The sequence below is a fragment of the Triticum dicoccoides genome, chromosome 7A, assembly GCF_002162155.2.
Source record: "Triticum dicoccoides isolate Atlit2015 ecotype Zavitan chromosome 7A, WEW_v2.0, whole genome shotgun sequence".
NCBI lineage: Eukaryota > Viridiplantae > Streptophyta > Magnoliopsida > Poales > Poaceae > Triticum > Triticum dicoccoides.
Window position 1 is genome coordinate 70,496,857 of NC_041392.1, and position 20,647 is coordinate 70,517,503.

Consider the following 20,647-nt stretch of genomic DNA (forward strand, 5'->3'; position numbering starts at 1 on the left):
AGATGTCTCTTGATACTACCTGCAAATCTTCTGGACATTTGTCCTCGCTTTGAAATATTCTTCTATGGAAGAGTATTCGCGAGTCTTCATCAGAAAGAGGTTTCATTCTATGAATCGTGTCATCACTGGAAGAGAGACATGCTTCAGACAAACTCACATTGCGGGTTGTTGTGAACATTGTGGTCGATTATGGATTATGTAATGTTGTCCTGGTTAATGAACTCTGACTGACTGTGATTGGACTATTGTGTTTGAACATGGACTGACCATGATTTAGTGGTTGATGTTTGAAGTTGTGGCCCTATTTTGGAGTTGTGGCCCTATTCTCTGGGTTTATAAGGCTCCTGTCCATTTCTAGATCGCTAGTTTGATTGAAATATGTATTATGTCACATTGAGTTCATATGCGTTAGAAGTTAACAGTGATATATTTTTGATATGTAACTCACATTTCATTAGTTCAATTTGATTATCTGGGACGTATGTGCCTAATGAAAAAACGGGAGAGGGAGAGCGGGCGAGTTATATGGTTGGCTGCTGTGGGAGCCAAGGTTTTTGCAATACAGAATTGCAGTGGATTTCTTATGTTTTAGTCACTAGTTATGCAGCAGTTATTTCCATGAGAAAGGAAAGAGCGAAATCTTGGAGATCAATTTTGGCCCTGATTTGGTGGAACCTCTGGAAAGAAAGGAAATAAATGATAGAACATTCAGAAATATTTCTTGTAGAATCCTGTTAGCAACCCACTACTCGTTCCAAAACAGGAGTTGCAGCAAGAAGAGGTAACCATAGAAAACATCGAAAGAACGTACAGATTGTCAAGATGAAATATAAAGTTGACTCAAGCCATCGAAAGAACGTACAGATTGTCAGCTGTAACCATAGAAAACATAAGTTATATGAAGTGTATGTGTTCTTAAGCTTTCCATGACCTGTTGACTATTTCAATTCATTCAAGATGCAAGATATGTCAAATATAAAGTTGATATGCATTCAAGATGAAATATAAAGTTGACTCAAGCCATCGAAAGAAAGTACAGATATGTCAAATTGTATTGTCTTGGTGTATGCGTTTTTTGTGCAAGATGTAAAAACTAGACATTATGTAAGGCATGTGGCCCTGTTGCTGCTAACCATAGTTATTGCCTTTTTGGAAGATTTTTTTTTAAGTATGAATTAATGCTACGAAGGGGAGCCTTGGTGCAGTAATAAAGCTGCTGCCTTGTGACCATGAGGTCACGGGTTCAAGTCCTGGAAACAGCCTCTTACAGAAATGTAGGGAAAGGCTGCGCACCATAGACCCAAAGTGGTCGGACCCTGCGCAAGCGGGAGTTACATGCACCGGGCTGCCCTTTTTTTATGAATTAATGCTACAAAATATGTTTCTTACAAGAGGACATTTCTTATGCAGATTGTTGCAATAAGGGATATTATACCTCCTGCACAAAGGACTGCATTTAATGATGTCTATATTGCATATGAATTGATGGACACCGACCTGCATCAAATTATTCGCTCAAATCAAGCTTTATCGGAGGAGCACTGCCAGGTACTTATTATTTATTTCGATATAGAAGTAAAACCTTCTCATACCCCCTTTGTAGGATAAGTTTGCTTATCTAATTATATTATTGTTTGTCTATAGAAATTCTTTTCTCTAGTATCTCATTTCATCTGATTCCCCGAGTACATTATACTGTCAATTATCTGTTTCATTATTATTTTCTGCCTCAGCTCGTACATACTTCTGTAAGATATTAGTATTCTGGGAGCAGGGAGCTAATGAGTAATAACTAAAGCAAGTCAATTCTTTTTCTGCTCAGCCTGAATCATCTTGCTACTTTGCTAGTCTAGGACTACGTGCCCTAAATAAGTTTGCCTGGTGTATAGTATAAAAATTGACCTTTGTGGTGGAATTATAGGGATATATTTGATGACTGTAGATATATTGGATTAGCACTCTGACATAGGTGAACTGTAATATACTGACATTGAATAAGTACCTTACTGTATTACACCTCTTAGAAAGGATACGACATATTAGAAACATTCAATGCACCCCTCTGAACATTCGGTCGAACAAAGGGAGCAGTTGAACAAGTTCATCACATATAGTACTCTCTCCGTTCCAAAATAAGTGACTCAAATTTCTACTAACTTTGTACTAAAGCTAGTACAATGTTGAGTCACTTATTTTGGGATGGAGGGAGTACATGCTTAGCGCTGACACATCAGTATACTACTTAATGCTAGCAATTCTTTTTTCTATCCTTTGTCAAACACAGCCATGCATCATTGCTAAGGGATGTTTCCTAAATAGAAGTGCTTTCTATATATCAGAGTGGTCTCTTTTGCTAACAATACCATGCTTGCTGATATAAAATCATGTTCTACTTTCGCAAATACCATCGGATAATCCTTGGTGGAAAAGTTCCATGGAAAAACTGTTTCCTATAAATAATATGCCTGTACTGTCAGTGCATACTTGGGGATTTCTAGCATAAAGAATTGACGCTAAATCACACGTGAGAAATCAGTGGTTTTCTGGAGTGGTCACGTTTCTCTTCCGTTGATCTTGTTCTTTCTAGTTTCTTTTCAATCCCCAAACTTCTGTCTTGTTCTCAGAAATTGTACTTAATCTGATGTGGATGTTTTGTGTAATTTTTCCTTGTGCAGTATTTCCTTTATCAGATCCTTCGTGGCTTGAAGTATATACATTCAGCAAATGTTCTCCACCGAGACTTGAAGCCTAGCAATCTTCTTTTGAATGCAAACTGTGACCTAAAAATTTGCGATTTTGGGCTTGCTCGTACCACCTCAGAAACTGATTTTATGACCGAGTATGTTGTGACAAGATGGTACAGGGCACCAGAGCTTTTGTTGAACTCCTCCGAATACACTGCAGCAATTGATGTGTGGTCTGTGGGCTGTATATTTATGGAACTGATGGACCGGAAACCTTTGTTTCCAGGAAGAGACCATGTCCATCAGCTACGTCTACTAATGGAGGTTTAGATAGTCCCCTATGAACTTCTTTTATATCGAATTTAAATCATGTTGTGTGGTCCTGTTTTAGCATATCTAGTATGATCATAGTTTTTTTCTCGAAGTAGAGGTATTTAAGCACTTGACTGGTATATATAATAAGTACTTTTCTGGTGCACATTAATTCATTTTCAATTCCCTTGTGGTATTTCCTTGTTGCAGCTCATTGGAACACCAAATGAGGCTGATTTGGATTTTGTAAATGAAAATGCAAGAAGATATATCCGCCAACTTCCCCGTCATGCAAGGCAATCATTATCTGAGAAGTTTCCACATGTTCACCCTTCAGCAATTGACTTGGTTGAAAAGATGCTGACTTTCGATCCTAGACAGAGAATAACAGGCAAGTTCTGGCATGTGTTCTAGTGATTTAACCATCCGCGTCCATCTGCTGGGATTTATTGTTGCTTGACTGACGATCTTATGTTCCAAACAGCAAGATAAAAAGAGCCGTCTTTTTTTTTCGGTATCATGAATAGTTTAATTTAGAACTTGCTCCATTTGTTAAATATTAGTACCTGGAATCTCATCTGGGTATGCCATCCTAGTGTTTCGTTTTATATATCATTAGCTAACATCACTTCCTCCATTCAAATGGAAAAAAGTAATTAAATTGGGAAGATCACACAGTTAAATATATGGACTATCCGGGCTGGATTTACAGCCCAAGTGGGTAGGAATGTGTCCATACTCTCTGTAGGTATGCAAAGTGCATTAGTTTGAAGTGGGAATGCTAAAGTAATCATTGTTGCCTGTTGGGTGGTGTTGCTATAGTTGACAATCCATAGTTTTGACTGCAAAATATCCGTCTCCAAGATTCATCCTTTACTTTCTTTGGTCAGTTATTGATCGATAGTTACTGATTGTTCCTTTATTTTTTGGTCAGTTGAAGGCGCACTTGCGCATCCTTACTTGGCATCGCTGCATGACATAAGTGATGAGCCAGTCTGCACGATGCCCTTCAGCTTTGACTTCGAGCAGCATGCATTGTCAGAAGAACAAATGAAAGATCTAATCCACCAAGAGGGCATCGCGTTCAACCCTGATTACCAGTAGGTGGAGTTCCTTTGATCGGCTTCATTCATATGGAAAGTTTTCGGTCCTCCTGCCGCCATAAAATGTCGCTAGCTGTAAATAATTGCCTCACCCAGAGAATCAAAAGGAGATGGCGTGTTAAGGGTAGATGACAAGAGCTGTGGTGGTCAAATTTCCGTGTAGCCTATGGATTCTTGTGCTTGTGTATGTTGTTTTATGTGGATTTTTTCCCCTTCTGCTTGAAGATGTTTCAGCATTTTCCGTAAGATGCGATAGTCCGTGAACGATGGCTGCCTAATTTCTGTGGCCGTCATGAGATTTTTACATTGTGGTGGATTATGGATTATGTAATGTTGTCCTGGTTAATGAACTCCGACTGACTGATTGGAATATTGTGTTTGAATGCGGACTGACCGTGATTTAGTGGTTGCTGTTTGAAGTTGTAGCCCTATTTAAGAGTTATCACCCTATTCTCTGGGTTTACAAGGCTCTTGTGCATTTCTAGATCACCAGTTTGATTGAAATATGTATTACGTCACAAAAAATAAGTATCTGGGATGTGCCTAATGAAAAGCCGAGAGAGGGAAAGCAGGCGAGTTATATGGTTGGCTGCTGTGGGCGCCAAGGTTTTTGCAATACAGCATTGCTGTAGATTTCTTATGTTTTAGTCAGTAGTTATGCAGCAGTTATTTCCAGCAGAATCTCTCAACAATATTAGTATGAACCTCTCAACAATATTAGATGACAAGAGCTGTGGGTGGTCAAATTTCCGCGGAGCATATGGATTCTTGTGCTTGTGTTTGTTGTTTTATGTGGATTTTTTTCCTTCTGCTTAAAGATGTTTCAGCATTTTCCGTAAGATGCGATAGTCCGTGAACAATATTAGTATGAACCTCTCAACAATACTAGACCAATTGTGGTAATCATCCACCATCGCCACAAACCTAATCGCATTTGCTTGTAACAAGCCAAGGCAATCGTCTGTGAAAAGAATATACGAGGAAGCGAAAGCAGTCTGGAGCAGTTCTCAATCTCATTCCTTGGAGAGGATTTGGTTGTCTATTTCTCTGTAGATTTCCAGCTTGTAGAATCCTGTTAGCAACCCACTACTCGGCTCAATCAATTACCACTTGATTGTCTGTTAGTAGTAGATAATCGATTTGGTTGAATATGTATTTGCATGAAAAAAGTATTACCATTGAATTGATTTCGTTAGTCCAATTGATAATCTAGAAGGAAAATATGTTCCAAAGGAAACCGAAAGAGAGACAGTAATTGCCACTGTTGATGTTATGCGAAACAGCAGCGAGTGAGCGGTGGTTGGCTGTTGTGTGCTTTTTTGCATACAAAATGATAATATAAATTTTCTGTATGTAACCTTGAGGCATGAAGTTGTGGCTCTTTCTCTCACGAGCTCGAAAACAGGAGTTGCAGCAAGAAGAGGTAAATCTGGAGCTACAATTGCCTTTCGTTGTTGTACGGGTACGAGTCTTGACTGAATAAGTGCCAAGCAAGCAAAACAAGCCAGCAGGAGTTCAATCAACTCTTAATTAATACTCCCTCCGTTCCTAAATATTTATCTTTCTAGACATTTCAAATGACTACTACATACGGATGTATGTAGACATATTTTAGAGTGTAGATTCACTCATTTTGCTCCGTATGTAGTCACTTGTTGAAATGCCTAGAAAGACAAGTATTTAGGAACGGAGGGAGTATAAGCCAGTAAAACATAACAATGTTGTATGTGAACAATCAAATACACGTAGAGGCATTACTGCTACAAATAGTGCCAACTGAATGCAAACTTTTATTGTACAGAGTCTTGACTTAATAAAGGAAATGAGGTGCTGCGTTTCTGAAAGCAAATGCAGGAGAAATAAATAGTTCATCATGAACAATCATGTGAAAGGGCAGAATCTGAGCATACGTTGGAGGGAATGAGCCTTGGTTTATTGGGAGTTGCGGCGGTACAGTGAATTGTTGGTGACTGCGACGGCACAGTGAATTGTTTGTGGCCTATCAAAATGTTGGAACAGCATCCACGGCATCAACTGATGGAATTACTAGTACCTGCATATCCAGGATCTTGTTGAAGCCCTGAAATTGGGGAAGTAAGAGGGACAAATTAAACAATGTGGTAATGAGCATATTCAGGAAAAGACAATTCATGGTTGCTCAGATGAGAATACCATACCTTACTGGCGGCAAAGGCATGTCAGCACTCAACAGTCAAGGATGTGAATGGTGGGACGTTTTGGATGGGCTTGTGCTGCGCGCCTCAGCCAAGCCTTGGCTGTCTCCATCTCTTCGTCGCTAGAATTCTCACGCTGCAGACAAACATGAAGATGCTCGAGATGATGGCTAATGGTACACCACCACATTTCTTCAATATCTCTCTTGATATTGCTTGCAAATCTTCTGGACATTTCTCCTCGCTTTGAAATATTCTTCTATGGAAGAGTATCTGCGAGTCTTCATCGGAAAGAGGTTTCATTTTGTGAATCATGTCATCACTGGAAGAGAGACATGCTTCAGACACGCTCATATTGCGGGTTGTTGTGATTACCCGACTATGAAGTTTGTTTTTATACAAAGCACAATTTATACATCTCCATATTTGTTCTTCCCATATATCATCAATTACGATGAGGTACCTATGTCAAATATTTTGATATCATTAGTTGGCAAGTCATCTATATACAACTAAAGTTTGTAACAAGGATAAACTGTAAGGTACTAAAGGAAACCATAGGCTTATATAACCACTAAGGATATGCATGTAAAAATATTAAGAAATAGAAATTGCTTAAAAGTATACATGAATAACAAAAATAAGGCGTGTGCGCAAAAAAGAAAGAAGTAGAATTTGCTAAGAAAGAACAAAACTACTACAGATATAAAAGTATAACAAATAAGGAATGAAGATATGAAACTCAGTATACATCTCACTACTTCACACATTTCCGAAATGTATACAAAAGGACACAAGCACTACGTGATGAATACCTCTTATCCACAAGGTAATCACTGATTTGCTTGATGAGTAGATTTTCATCCCGTGTTGTATTATGAATGTCACTGAATTTTTCATTGTCAAGTTCATAGAGTAAGTCCTTGAAAACTTTTTTGATATCTGGGTTCTGACCCACTGGGACAAAAGCCACACGACCAAATTGGGCTTTGATCTTCTCATAGACTGCTTTGGTGAGTGTTGTCTTGCCTAGCCCACCAACACCAACAATAGAGATGGTCTTCAATTGCTCCTTGGAACTCCCGTCCTCACAAATCAGTGTTTTGATAAGCTCATCCCTTGTGCAGTCAACGCCAACAAGCTCCCCTACATCTTTGTGCAGAGCTAACACACGAGGGTCAATGGTAGCACCATTGCTAGTGCTACGCATGTCAAGCTCATACTTTTTACGCAGCCCCACCAACTCCGTGGCAAGGTCCTCAGCTTCTTTGATGGCACTAGAGATTTGATGAAGTGCTTTGCCATTACCAAACAATTTGGTGGTCTTCTTGAGGAACTTCTTGACACGATTCCTCATGTTCGTTGGCTTGCTGCTTGGACCCTCATCCACACGCACCAGAAAGTCATCAACAGCGTCTTCCATGTCGCAAGAGAGGTCTCTCACCTTGCCAGCCCAAATCCGGACCGGCTCCTGGAGCTGATCCAGTGGCACCTTGCCAACCTCACGAAGTACGGCGTGTATCATCTCCAGTTCTGTACGAAGTGATTGTACACCTTTCTTTACTCGCTTCTCCAGGTTGTATTCTCCGGCGAGCAGCTCACCGAGCTTACGGAGGACAGGGCTCAACGCCCCAGCAGCGGCCTCCATACCTCGATATTTTATTTGTCTTTGCTCTCTGATCTGCACACCGCTATAGCATTGTCCTTGGGTCGAAATTCTGTAATGCAAACATGATGGTTTTCAAAAGACAGAATGAGCAAAACCTGAACCTGATTGGTTGGTGAAAGTGACTGTAAACATAGCGCATATGCATTGTTTCTTTCCAACGCAGAAGCAGAAGCAGAAGATGGGTACCTTGAATAGCAGCTCCTTCAAATCCAATTTGCAGCAACCCAAGATGAACTACTGGAGAATATAGATCCAATTCTGCAAATAATACATTCATGTCAGAATCAGCAAAAAATCATACTAACTGTTTTCAGAGAACCACCGGATGAGCAAAAGATAGACATTTGTGTTTTGTGAAAGTAACAGCTCGTGGTACTACTAATTTGTTTGGAAAAGCATGATCCGATTTTGTTTGGAAAAACTAGATATAGTACTAATTGTTTTCAGATACTAATTTGTTCGGTAAAGCATGATCTGATTTTGTTTGGAAAAGCTGAACAGAGTGAAAAGAAAAAATGCAGCACCCCTCAGAACATGGATAGATATACTAAGCTCTGGCCACTGACCATTTTTTTCTCTTTGCTTTATTTTATCTTATTCCTTTTTCTTTTTCCTAATGTACATATTTAAACACTTTTACTGTAATATAATTATACAGTAAAAGAAATACTAGTAGCAAACAAGAGATTAATAAGGAGGGGAGAAACAGATGGAGCAAGATCTGACCCTCCCCTTGCTCTGGATCTACACGCACGGCCGCAGTGGGAACACAATCGTTTCCACTTCTCAGGATGAGCAAAATCTGAACTTGTGACAGAGGGCAGAATAAAAATAGAAAAAGGGCATCACCTGGCTTGGCTCAATCGAAGAAGAGCATCCTGAAGAACACCGAACAGCAACTCTTCGCCTCTGCTGAGCGAACGTTGAACAGATCGAGCTCTGCAACATGAAAACCACAAAGAATGAAAAAGAGGAGAGAGCTGTACGCTAACTAGATCCAAGGAAATGTATGGAACAGAGGAGGAAGGGGAGGGGACGAGTCGAAGGAAGAGTACCTTCGACGCCGTCGCCGCCGCAGATTGTGGGGAGACCCACTGTAGTCTAGTCGCCGCAGAGAACAACGAGAGACCAAGGAAAGAAGCGGCAGCAAGTAGCACTAGCAGTGTGGATACGACCGGCCGGAGTGATTTGTGGTCGTCTCGTCTGTGTGTCCGTAAGGTTTGCGTTCATTCAACACACTGAGGCCAACTCCACCGCGCGACCCTATCGTGTCCGCCCTCGTTCGTTTGGGATAAAACGAACAAATAGCGCGGCCCAGCGCACGGCCTTAAACGGACAAATGTCCGGATTTCGTCCGTTTTCGACCCATCCCAGCCCAAACTTGTGCTCGGTTTTGGGTGAAACGGACGCGCGCGGATGGCCTGGACGCACGCCCTTGTCCCCCCGTGGCCCGCCTATCGGGGACACTAGCAGTCCCTCCGCTCCCAACGCTTCCACCCTCTCTCTCCCGCCCTGCCCCGTCGCCGGCGCCGCCGCTATTCTCCGGCCGCCTCCTCACCGCGCAGCCCCCGGCCGTCCCTACCATACCACGTCTCGACATGGCCGCCACCACGCCCGCGCCTTGGCCGTAGTTTTGGTCATCGATCGGAGGTTTAGCCGTCGCCGTCTTTGCTGGTCGCAGAGGGGACAGGACCGTCGACGACGCACCACGGCGTCCTCGGCAGCTTCCGACGAGAGCTCCACAGCGGCCAGTAGCCGGCCGGCAACCACCCCTGCTGCGTCGAGGTGATCATCGCGGCCTCTTCGCCACCACGCCCGCAAGGTGTTCGGCATTTTGCCCACAAAGGTATGGACAGTGGAGACGAGTTTTTCTTCCGTCACTTCCTTTGTTCATCGGACGATTCATCGTCGGATGATGAAGATATTGTGGTGGCTGCACTGGTCGTTCACGACCACATTCAACGGCAGCTTTCTCGGTACAGGGGGTCACTCCCTGGCCGTGCTCCCAACCTGAACCGCAACAGGGAGAGAGGTCACGTCCTGCTCTATGTTGATTACTTTGTCAACACCCCTCTTTTCAAGCCGGATAAATTCCGTCGCCGTTTTCGAATGGCTAGGCATGTGTTCAATCGTATCCGAGAGGGAGTGGTTGCTCATGACCCATACTTCGAGTGCAAGACGGATGCCCTTGGCAAGCCTGGATTCTCTTCTTACCAGAAATGCACCGCGGCCATCCGCATGCTTGCATATGGAATTCCACAGGATCTGTGGATGAGTATGTGCGTATGAGTGAGACAACATGTCTGATGTCAATGTACAAGTTTTGCCAGGCTGTGATCGAGGTGTTTGGCCCAGAGTACTTGAGGCAGCTAACTGCCGCTGATACAGAGAGATTGTTGACGACCAACGCAGCTAGAGGCTTTCCAGGCATGCTTGGCAGCATAGATTATATGCACTGGGAGTGGAAGAACTGTTCATTTGCTTGGCAGGGCCAGTACAAAGGGCATGTCAAGGCGTGCACTGTCATATTAGAAGCGGTGGCATCACAGGATCTTTGGATATAGCATTCTTTCTTCGGCATGGCAGGTTCTCACAATGATATCAACGTGCTGCAGCGTTCTCCAGTCTTCACGAGGCTTGCAGAAGGCCACTCCCCACCTGTCAACTTTGAGATCAACGGCCACCATTACAACAAGGGATACTATCTAGCAGATGGTATATATCCTCAGTGGTCAACTTTTGTGAAGACAATCTCGAAACCCCAAGGTGAGAAGAGAAAGAGATTTGCCCAAATGCAAAAGAGTGTTAGAAAGGATGTGGAACGTGCTTTTGGTGTGTTTCAATCCCGGTGGGGTATCGTTCCAAACCCTGCACTGTCATGGGATGAAAGGAAGCTTTGGGAGGTGATGACTGCTTGTGTGATCATGCACAACATGATCGTCGAGGACGAGGGTGATGAGAGTATCTTCGACCAAGGATTTGACTATCAAGGTGGAAATATTGAGCCCCTGCATCAAAATCCGGCCACATTTGAACAGTTTGCCTAATTCCATCATGAGATGCGTGATTGACACACTCATTTGAATCTTTAAAATGACTTGGTTGAGCACGTGTGGAATCACATTGGCAACCAATAGATGTATTGGTCCATTTTATATTTAGTCAAGACAATTTCGATTTGGTTGTAAAACTATTTTATTAAAGACAATTTCAATTGGGTTGTAAAATTATTTTAATTTTCAGACAAATATTTGGGTTGGAAACTAGTTTTGATGAAAATTTGGACTTTTTGGCCCTGACGGACAAAATGGGGCAAAAGGATACGTCCGCTTGCTGGGTGCACGGCCATCGCAGGACACGTCCGGACACGACTTCGAATCCATACCCAAACGGACAAAATCCGAACAAAACGGACGTTCGTTTGCAGTCGCATGGTAGAGTTGGCCTGATCTACTCGTGGTGATTTCAAACACACATGGATGCATGCACGTGATGCCATACACGCCGATGCATGCACCGAGTCAAAAGTTGTACAGCCCATCACGTGCACGTACGTGGTTAGGTGTGTACGGCACGTGACGCCGTCACCCAATGCGTGCACCGTGTCGGCCGGGACTAAGTATATACGTACACTTTTTACTCTAGAGTACTTGTCTGGGTGTGTGGGCGGTGGTGTATAGGCGCTATGTGTGCGTTTCTCCCGAAAGGTTATGGGAATAAAGAATCTAGTACGGCTGATCATAGTGGGGAGTAATTTAGACTAGTAACATGCATATGTTATTAATCTATGTTATTATTTTTATAGTGGGTAATAACATATGTGTAGTGTCATGCATCATCTTATTTATTACTTTATAGACTCATTTTGCATTGGAAACCGCTATGTGATGGTAACATATTATATTACTCCATTTATCTCTCTCTTTATTAATTACCTGAGACATCATCTTTTTTGCTTATGTGACATGTATGTTACCATCTATGTTACTTTCACTATGACCAGCCTACTAGTAACGTGCAAGCGGGCATTGGGGCTTGCATGTAGCGCTTGTCCGCACGCCTAAGTGCATGATGCTTGCCTTAACCCATGAATTAGAGCACTACTTTTGAGTTTATAGTCCGATTCACTATGCATCACCCGTCACTAGGCATTAGTTAACCTGTAAATCAGTCCGCTAGCGACTCAGTTGGTCGGCGGTAAGAACGGATCTGGTCGCATCATCGATCTATGTAACGTGATTGCATATGCATAAACTACTCCGGATTAGCGTACACAAGTACGAAATGTGATACAATATAGGAAAAGAGAGATGCATTGTTCTTATCAAGAGAGAAAGAGAGAGAGGGAGGGAGGAGGAGAGAGAGACATGCCCTGTTTAATCAAGAGACAAATTCTATTCTAGAGTAAGCTATGCTCTGTCTGACGAATCCAATGCATTTGCTTTTGTGAAACCACTACGCCAGGAAACCCCTTCGTATTTGTTACCATTGAAAGACACTAACACCCTGTTGCTGCTACTCCCTCTGTAACTTTTAAAAGACGTTTTTAGAGTCTATAGCAGTGTCTAAAAACGTCTTATAAAAAGTTATAGAGGGAGTGCTATACCATTGACGAGCAGCGAACACCTCATCAATATGTGACTGGATGCATCTCAGCTCTAGCAAATGTTGGGTTTGTAGTGTCCAAAAACAAGTCTGCCACTTGGTACAAGTTTCGATGCAACTTAGTTCAGCTGTAACCGATAGCCAACATAAGTTAAGTGTATGTGTTTCTCAGCTTTCCACAACTTGTTGATTATTTCAATGCATTCAAGATGAAACATAAAGTGGACTCGAGGCATCGAAAAATCATACATATATGTCAGCTGTAACAATAGCAAACATAAGTTAAATGAAATGTATGTGATCTTCAGCTTTCTATGACCTGTCCAAATCATTCAAGATGAAAGATAAAGCTGACTCAAGCCATGGAAAGAACATACAGATATATCAAATTGATTTTTTAATGATATATACATTATGTAAAACCCATGAATGATGCAGATATCGATGCGTTGGAGGTCAGGGTGCTCGATAATTTTTGTGCGGATCTTTTATCATCCATTCCTGGGTCAGAGGAAGAGGATGACACTCTTGAGGCTGCGGTAGTTCGATCCACTGAGCCCGGTTGTGAGGACCGGGTGGAGGATCAAAACAAACCTAAACGCAAGTGGAAGCGGAAGATCTACCCTGCTTCAGCGGTGCGTAGGAGTGCTAGGATCCGTACTACTAAAAAATTTCATGATGAAATATGAAAGGAATCTTTTGGAATAGCAGAGGTTTGAAAGACTTGGCTAAAAGAAGGTTTCTTGCAGATGCGTCTATCGAGCATAGATTGGATTTTATTGCTCTCTCGAAAACTGCTAGAGATAATTTTTCGCCCCAGTTTCTTAGTACTTTATCGGGAGGTGTAGATTTCGATTGGCACTGCCTGCCTCCGAGAGGAAGATCGGGTGGGATCTTATTGGGAGTGAGATGCGATTCGCTGGAAGTCCAAAGTGTAGTGATAGGAGATTTCGCAGTTAAGTTTCGGGTTAGGTCGAAAGCTGATGGGTTTAATTGGGCTCTGGTGGCGGTTTATGGTGCCGCGCAACCCGAGCTCAAACCAGAGTTCTTGGCGGATCTTGTTCGAATTTACGGCTCTGAGCAGCTCCCAATTCTGGTTGGGGGTGATTTCAATATCATTAGGAGGAGAGAGGAAAAGAACAATGATAACTTCAACGGCAGGTGGTCGTTTATGTTTAATACCATTATTGAAAGCTTGGATCAGAGAGAGATAGAGCTTTCGGGTAGAAAATTTACCTGGGCTAATGCTTTGCCAAGTCCGACGTTTGAGAAGCTGGATCGAGTTCTAGCGAGCGTCGAATGGGAACAAAAAATTCCTTTGGTAACGGTCCAGGCACTCTCGCGTGGAATTTCCGATCACACGTCTTTATTTGTGGACTCGGGTGAGCCACCCCACATGGGGAACAAAAACTTCTTTTCATTCGAGCTGGCATGGTTTGAACGAGAAGTCTTCTTGGATCTGGTAGCGAGGGAATGGGCTAAGGATGCAGGAGGTAGGACTTCGGTTGAGCGATGGCAGAATAAGATAAGGCATTTGAGAAGTTTCTTACGTGGGTGAGCTAAGCATCTTAGTGGGATTTATAAGGTCGAAAAGGAAAGGCTCCTTACACTTATTTCAGTCCCTAGATTTAAAAGCCGAGTCCACAATTTTGCAAGCCACGGAGCTTCATGCTAAAGTGGAGGCGGAGATGAGGTTGAAAGAGCTTCTCCGTGAAGAGGAATTAAAGTGGGCGCTGCGAGCTAAGGTTCGCAAAGTTGTCCAGGGGGACACGAACACTCAATTCTTTCACATGATCGCTAATGGCAAGCACAGAAAAAAAGAGGATCTTTCAGCTTGAACAAGATGAAGGAACGATTTTAGGACATGAAAACCTAAAATTATACATAACCGAATACTACAAGCAGTTGTTTGGGCCTCCGAAGGATAATTGTGTATCCCTGGATGAGTCCAAGATTGAGGATGTGCCTCAATTTACTGCTGATGAGAATGATATTTTGATTGCCCCGTTTTTGGAGAAAGAGGTGTTTGAAGCCATTACACAAATGAAAAACAATAAGGCTCCAGGGCCGGATGGATTTCCGGCGGAATTCTATAAAAAGTGTTGGCATATTATTACGGGGGATTTGCTACCAATGTTCCATGATTTATTCCCTGGACAACTTCAGTTATTTCACTTGAATTTTGGAACAATAACATTGCTTCCTAAGAAAACAGAGGCTGTGAGAATTGAGCAGTTCAAGCCGATCTGTCTTTTCAATGTTAGTTTCAAAATTTTCACCAAGGTTGGGACTAATAGGCTCACGCAGATTGCACATTCTTTGGTGCAGCATTCCCAAACTGCTTTCGTGCCGGACAGAAACATCCTAGAAGGGGTTGTGGTCCTTCATTAAACGCTCCATGAAATTCACACGAAAAAACTAGATTGAGTTGTTTTTAAGGTGGATTTCGAGAAAGCATACGATAAAGTCAAATGGCCTTTCCTTCAACAGGCCTTGCGTATGAAAGGTTTTAATGAAGCCTGGCGACGCCAGGTAGAATCGTTCACGCAAAAAGGGAGTGTTAGAATTAAAGTGAATGACGACATATGTCATTATTTCCAGACACGTAAGGGCCTGAGACAAGGGGATCCGATGTCTCCTATTTTGTTCAATATTGTAGTTGATATGTTGGCAATTCTAATAGGAAGGGCTAAGGAGGCTGATACGTCTCTGTCATATCTATAATTTTTGATTGTTCCATGCCAATATTCTACAACTTTCATATACTTTTGGCAACTTTTTATACTATTTTTGGGACTAACATATTGATCCAGTGCCCAGTGCCAGTTCCTGTTTGTTGCATGTTTTTTTGTTTCGCAGAAAATTCATATCAAACGGAGTCCAAACGGGATAAAAACGGACGGAGGATAATTTTGGAATATTTGTGAAATATGGGAAGAAGAATCAACGCGAGACGATGCTCGAGGGGGCCATGAGGCAGGGGGCGTGCCCCTGACCCTCGTGGGCCCCCCGTAAGGCGGTTTCTGCTCTTCTTTGGCCGCAAGAAAGCTAATTTTCGGAGAAAAATCTAGGCGAAGGTTTCAATCCAATCGAAGTTACGGATCTCCGGATATATAAGAAATGGTGAAAGGGCAGAATCCAAGAGCGTAGAAACAGAGACAGAGACAGAGAGACAGATCCAATCTCGGAGGGGCTCTCGCCCCTCCCATGCCATGAAGACCAAGGACCAGAGGGGAAACCCTTCTCCCATCTAGGTAGGAGGTCAAGGAAGAAGAAGGGGGGCTCTCCCCCTCTCTTTCGGTGGTGCCGGAACGCCACCGGGGTCATCATCATCATCGCGATCTTCACCAACACCTACGTCATCTCCACCAACATATCCATCACCTTCCCCCCCTCTATCTACAGCGGTCCACTCTCCCGCAACCCGTTGTACCCTCTACTTGAACATGGTGCTTTATGATTCATATTATTATCCAATGATGTGTTGCCATCCTATGATGTCTGAGTAGATTTTCGTTGTCTTATCAGTGATTGGTGAATTACTATGGTTGATTTAATTTGCTTGTGGTTATGTTGCTGTCCTTTGGTGCCCATCATATGAGCGCGCGCGTGGATCACACCATAGGGTTAGTTGTATGTTGATAGGACTATGTATTGGAGGGCAAGAGTGACAGAAGCTTCAACCTAGCATAGAAATTGATGCATACGGGATTGAAGGGGACCAATATATCTTAATGCTATGGTTGGGTTTTACCTTAATGAATGTTAGTAGTTGTGGACGCTTGCTAATAGTTCCAATCATAAGTGCATAGAATACCAAGTCAGGGATGACATGCTAGCAGTGGCCTCTCCCACATAAAACTTGCTATCGGTCTAGTAAAGTAGTCAGTTGCTTAGGAACAATTTCGCAAATCCTACCACCACTTTTCCACACTCGCTATACTAACTTTATTGCTTGTTTACCTAAACAGCCCCTACTTATTATTTACGTGCACTTTATATTCTTGCAAACCTATTCAAAAACACCAACAAAGTACGTCTAGTTTCATACTTGTTCTAGGTAAAGCAAACGTTAAGCGTGCGTAGAGTTGTATCGGTGGTCGATAGAACTTGAGGGAATATTTGTTCCACCTTTAGCTCCTCGTTGGGTTCGACACTCTTACTTATCGAAAGAGGCTACAATTGATCCCCTATACTTGTGGGTTATCAAGACCTATTTCTGGGGCCGTTGTCGGGGAGTCAAAGCATGGGGTGAATATTCTCGTGTGTGCTTGTTTGCTTTATCACTAAGTAGTTTTTATTTTGCGTTCTTGTTTTCTACCTTTAGTTATGGGTAGGAAACGCAAAATACCAAAAAAATTAGTTGTACCTATTGCTACCTCTTGAGCACTGCGTTGGTTTTCCCTTGAAGAGTAAAGGGTGATGCTATAAAGCAGCATAAGCTTTTCCCTCGGTTTTTGAGAACCAAGGTATCAATCCAGTAGGAGACCACGCGTGAGTCACCTCGTACCTACACAAACAAATAAGAACCTCGCAACCAACACGATAAAGGGGTTGTCAATCCCTTCACGGCCACTTGCAAGAGTGAGATCTGATAGAGATAATGATAATAAGATAAATATTTTTGATATTTTTATGATATAGATTAAAAGTAAAGATTGCAAAATAAAATAGATTGGAAACTTGTATGATGGAAAATAGACCCGGGGGCCATAGGTTTCACTAGTGGCTACTCTCAAGATAGCATAAGTATTACGGTGGGTGAACAAATTACTGTCGAGCAATTGATAGAAAAGCGAACAATTATGAGAATATCCAGGTATGATCATGTATATAGGCATCACGTCCGTGACAAGTAGACCGACTCCTGCCTGCATCTACTACTATTACTCCACACATCGACCGCTATCCAGCATGCATCTAGAGTGTTAAGTTCATAAGAACAGAGTAACGCCTTAAGCAAGATGACATGATGTAGAGGGATAAACTCATGCAATATGATATAAAACCCATATTTTTATCCTCGATGGCAACAATACAATACGTGCCGTTTCCCTTTCTGTCACTGAGATCTAGCACTGCAAGATTGAACCCAAAGCTAAGCACTTCTCCCATTGCAAGAAAGATCAATCTAGTAGGCCAAACCAAACTGATATTTCGAAGAGACTTGCAAAGATAAACCAATCATACATAAAAGAATTCAGAGAAGATTCAAATATTGTTCATAGATAGACTTGATCATAAACCCACAATTCATCGGATCTCGACAAACACACCGCAAAAGAAGATTACATCGAATAGATCTCCAAGAGAATCGAGGAGAACTTTGTATTGAGATCCAAAGAGAGAGAAGAAGCCATCTAGCTACTAGCTATGGACCCGAAGGTCTAAGGTAAACTACTCACACATCATCGGAGGGGCCATGGAGTTGATGTAAAGGCCCTCCGTAATCAATGCCCCCTCTAGCGGAGCTCCGGAAAAGGCCCCAAGATGGGATCTCTTGGGTACAGAAGGTTGCGGCAGTGGAAATAGGGTTTCGTGGTGCTCGTGGATGTTTTCGGGGTATGTGAACATATATAGGAGAAAGAAGTAGGTCGGTTGAGCCACGAGGGGCCCACGAGGGGGGAGGGCGCGCCTAGGGGGTAGGCGCGCCCCCTGCCTCGTGGCCGCCTCGTTCGTTTCTTGACGTCCACTCCAAAGTCCTCTGGATCACGTTTGTTCCAAAAATCACGCTCCCGAAGGTTTCATTCCGTTTGGACTACGTTTGATATTCCTTTTCTACAAAACACTAAAATAGGCAAAAAAATAGCAATTTGGGCTGGGCCTCCGGTTAATAGGTTAGTCCCAAAAATATTATAAAAGTGTAAAATAAAGCCCATTAACATCCAAAACAGATAATATAATAGCATGGAACAATCAAAAATTATAGATACATTGGAGACGTATCAAGCATCCCCAAGCTTAATTCATGCTCGTCCTCGAGTAGGTAAATGATAAAAACAAAAGTTTTGATGTGGAATGCTTTCTAGAATATTCTTCAATGTATTTCTCTCTATTGTGGCATGAATGTTCAGATCCGAAAGATTCAAGATAAAAGTTTATTGTTGACATAAAAATAGTAATACTCCAAGTATGTTAATCAAGCAATTATGTCTTATCAAAATACCACAGCCAAAGAAAACTTATCCCTACAAAGTCATATAGTTTGGCCATGCTTCATTTTCATCAGACAAAATGCTCTCATCATGCACAACCCCGATGACAAGCCAAGCAATTGTTTCATACTTAGCCTTTTCAAACTCTTTCAACTTTCATGCAATATATGAGCGCGAGCCATGGACATAGCACTATGGGTGGAATAGAATGTGATTATTGAGGTTGTGTGAGAAGAGAAAAAGGGAGAAAGTCTCACATTGACGCGGCTAATCAATGGGCTAATGAGATGCCCACCGATTGATGTCAATGCGAGGGGTAGGGATTGCCATGCAACGGATGCACTAGAGCTATAAATATATGAAAGCTCATCAAAGAAACTAAGTGGGTGTGCATCCAACTCGCTTGCTCATGAAGACCTAGGGCATTTGAGAAAGCCCATCACTGGAATATACAAGCCAAGTTCTATAATGAAAAATTCCCACTAGTATATGAAAGTGACAAAATAAGAGACTCTCTATCATGAAGATCATGGTGCTACTTTGAAGCACAAGTGCGGAAAAAGGATAGTAACATTGTCCCTTCTCTCTTTTTCTCTCATTTATATTTATATTTTTTGGGCCTTCTTTTTTCTTTTCTTTTGGCCTCTTTTCTTTCCTTTTTTTATTTTTCGTCCGGAGTCTCATCCCGACTTGTGGGGGAATCATAGTCTCCATCATCCTTTCCTCACATGGGACAATGCTCTAATGATGATCATCACACTTTTATTTTCTTACAACTCAAGAATTACAACTCGATACTTAGAACAAAATATGACTCTATGTGAATGCCTCCGGCGGTGTACCGAGATTGCGTTGAATCAAGAGTGATATGTATGAAAAAATTATGAACGGTGGCTTTGCCACAAATACGATTTCAACTACATGATCATGCAAAGCAATATGACAATGATGATGCGTGTCATAATAAATGGGACGGTGGAAAGTTGCATGGCAATATATCTCGGAATGGCTATGGAAATGCCATAATAGGTAGGTATGGTGGCTGTTTTGAGGAAGATATAAGGAGGCTTACGTGTGATAGAGCGTATCATATCACGGGGTTTGGATGCACCGGCGAAGTTTGCACCAACTCTCAAGGTGAGAAAGGGCAATGCACGGTACCGAAGAGGCTAGCAATGATGGAAGGGTGAGAGTGTGTATAATCTACGGACTCAACATTAGTCATAAAGAACTTACATACTTATTGCAAAAATCTACAAGTCATCAAAACCAAGCACTGCGCGCATGCTCCTAGGGGGATAGATTGGTAGGAAAAGACCATCGCTCGTCCCCGACCGCCACTCATAAGGAAAGCAATCAAAGAACACCCCATGCTTGAAATTTGTCACATAACGTTTACCATACGTGCATGCTACGGGACTTGCCAACTTCAGCACAAGTATTCATCAATTTCACAATTACTCAACTAGCACACTTCTAATATTACCACCTTTATATCTCAAAACCATCTATCAAGCATACAACTTCTCTTAGCATTTAAAATTTGTAACCAAAGTGAATTACCATGATGTTCTAAAGGACTCTCAAAATGATATAAGTGAAGCATGAGAGATCAATTATTTCTATAAAATAGAACTACCGCCGTGCTCTAAAAGATATAAGCAAAGCACTAGAGCAAAAATTATATAGCTCAAAAGATATAAGTGAAGCACATAGAGTATTCTAATAAATTCCAATTCATGTGAGTCTCTCCCAAAAGGTGTGTACAGAAAGGATTATTTTGGTAAACTAAAAAGAAAAGACTCAAATCATACAAGACGCTCCAAGCAAAACACATATCATATGGCGAATAAAATAGCTCCAAGTAAAGTTACCAATGGACGAAGACGAAAGAGGGGATGCCTTCCAGGGCATCCCCAAGCTTAGGCTTTTTGGTGTCCTTGGA

The 20,647-nt window shown here is 42.2% G+C and overlaps 2 protein-coding genes across 2 annotated transcripts; one reads left to right on the forward strand and one right to left on the reverse strand.

The window, feature by feature from the left end:
* Window positions 1–1,365: 1,365 nt before the first annotated feature.
* LOC119333126 (mitogen-activated protein kinase 1-like) lies at window positions 1,366–4,482 on the forward strand (the record flags this gene model as incomplete). Its single annotated transcript, XM_037606136.1, has 4 exons — window positions 1,366–1,548; window positions 2,676–3,008; window positions 3,207–3,387; window positions 3,931–4,482. Coding segments are annotated over 4 exons (867 nt in total), but the record flags the coding sequence as incomplete, so codon positions are not given.
* Window positions 4,483–5,805: 1,323 nt separating this feature from the next.
* LOC119329201 (disease resistance protein RGA5-like) lies at window positions 5,806–9,155 on the reverse strand. Its single transcript, XM_037602205.1, has 6 exons — window positions 8,998–9,155; window positions 8,792–8,881; window positions 8,129–8,200; window positions 7,089–7,991; window positions 6,277–6,736; window positions 5,806–6,179 (listed from the first exon to the last, which is right to left on the reverse strand). Exons 4-5 carry the CDS (start codon window positions 7,919–7,921, stop codon window positions 6,361–6,363), a joined length of 1,209 nt encoding a protein of 402 aa, XP_037458102.1. The 5' UTR covers window positions 7,922–7,991; window positions 8,129–8,200; window positions 8,792–8,881; window positions 8,998–9,155; the 3' UTR covers window positions 5,806–6,179; window positions 6,277–6,360.
* Window positions 9,156–20,647: the final 11,492 nt, after the last annotated feature.

Coding starts and splice junctions, on each gene's coding strand:
- LOC119329201 (XM_037602205.1), bottom strand. CDS start 7,921: ATGGAGGCCGCTGCTGGGGCGTTGAGCCCTGTCCTCCGTAAGCTCGGT. Junction 6,737..7,088: donor GATTACCTTGTGGATAAGAG/GTATTCATCACG, acceptor TATTTGACATAG/GTACCTCATCGTAATTGATG.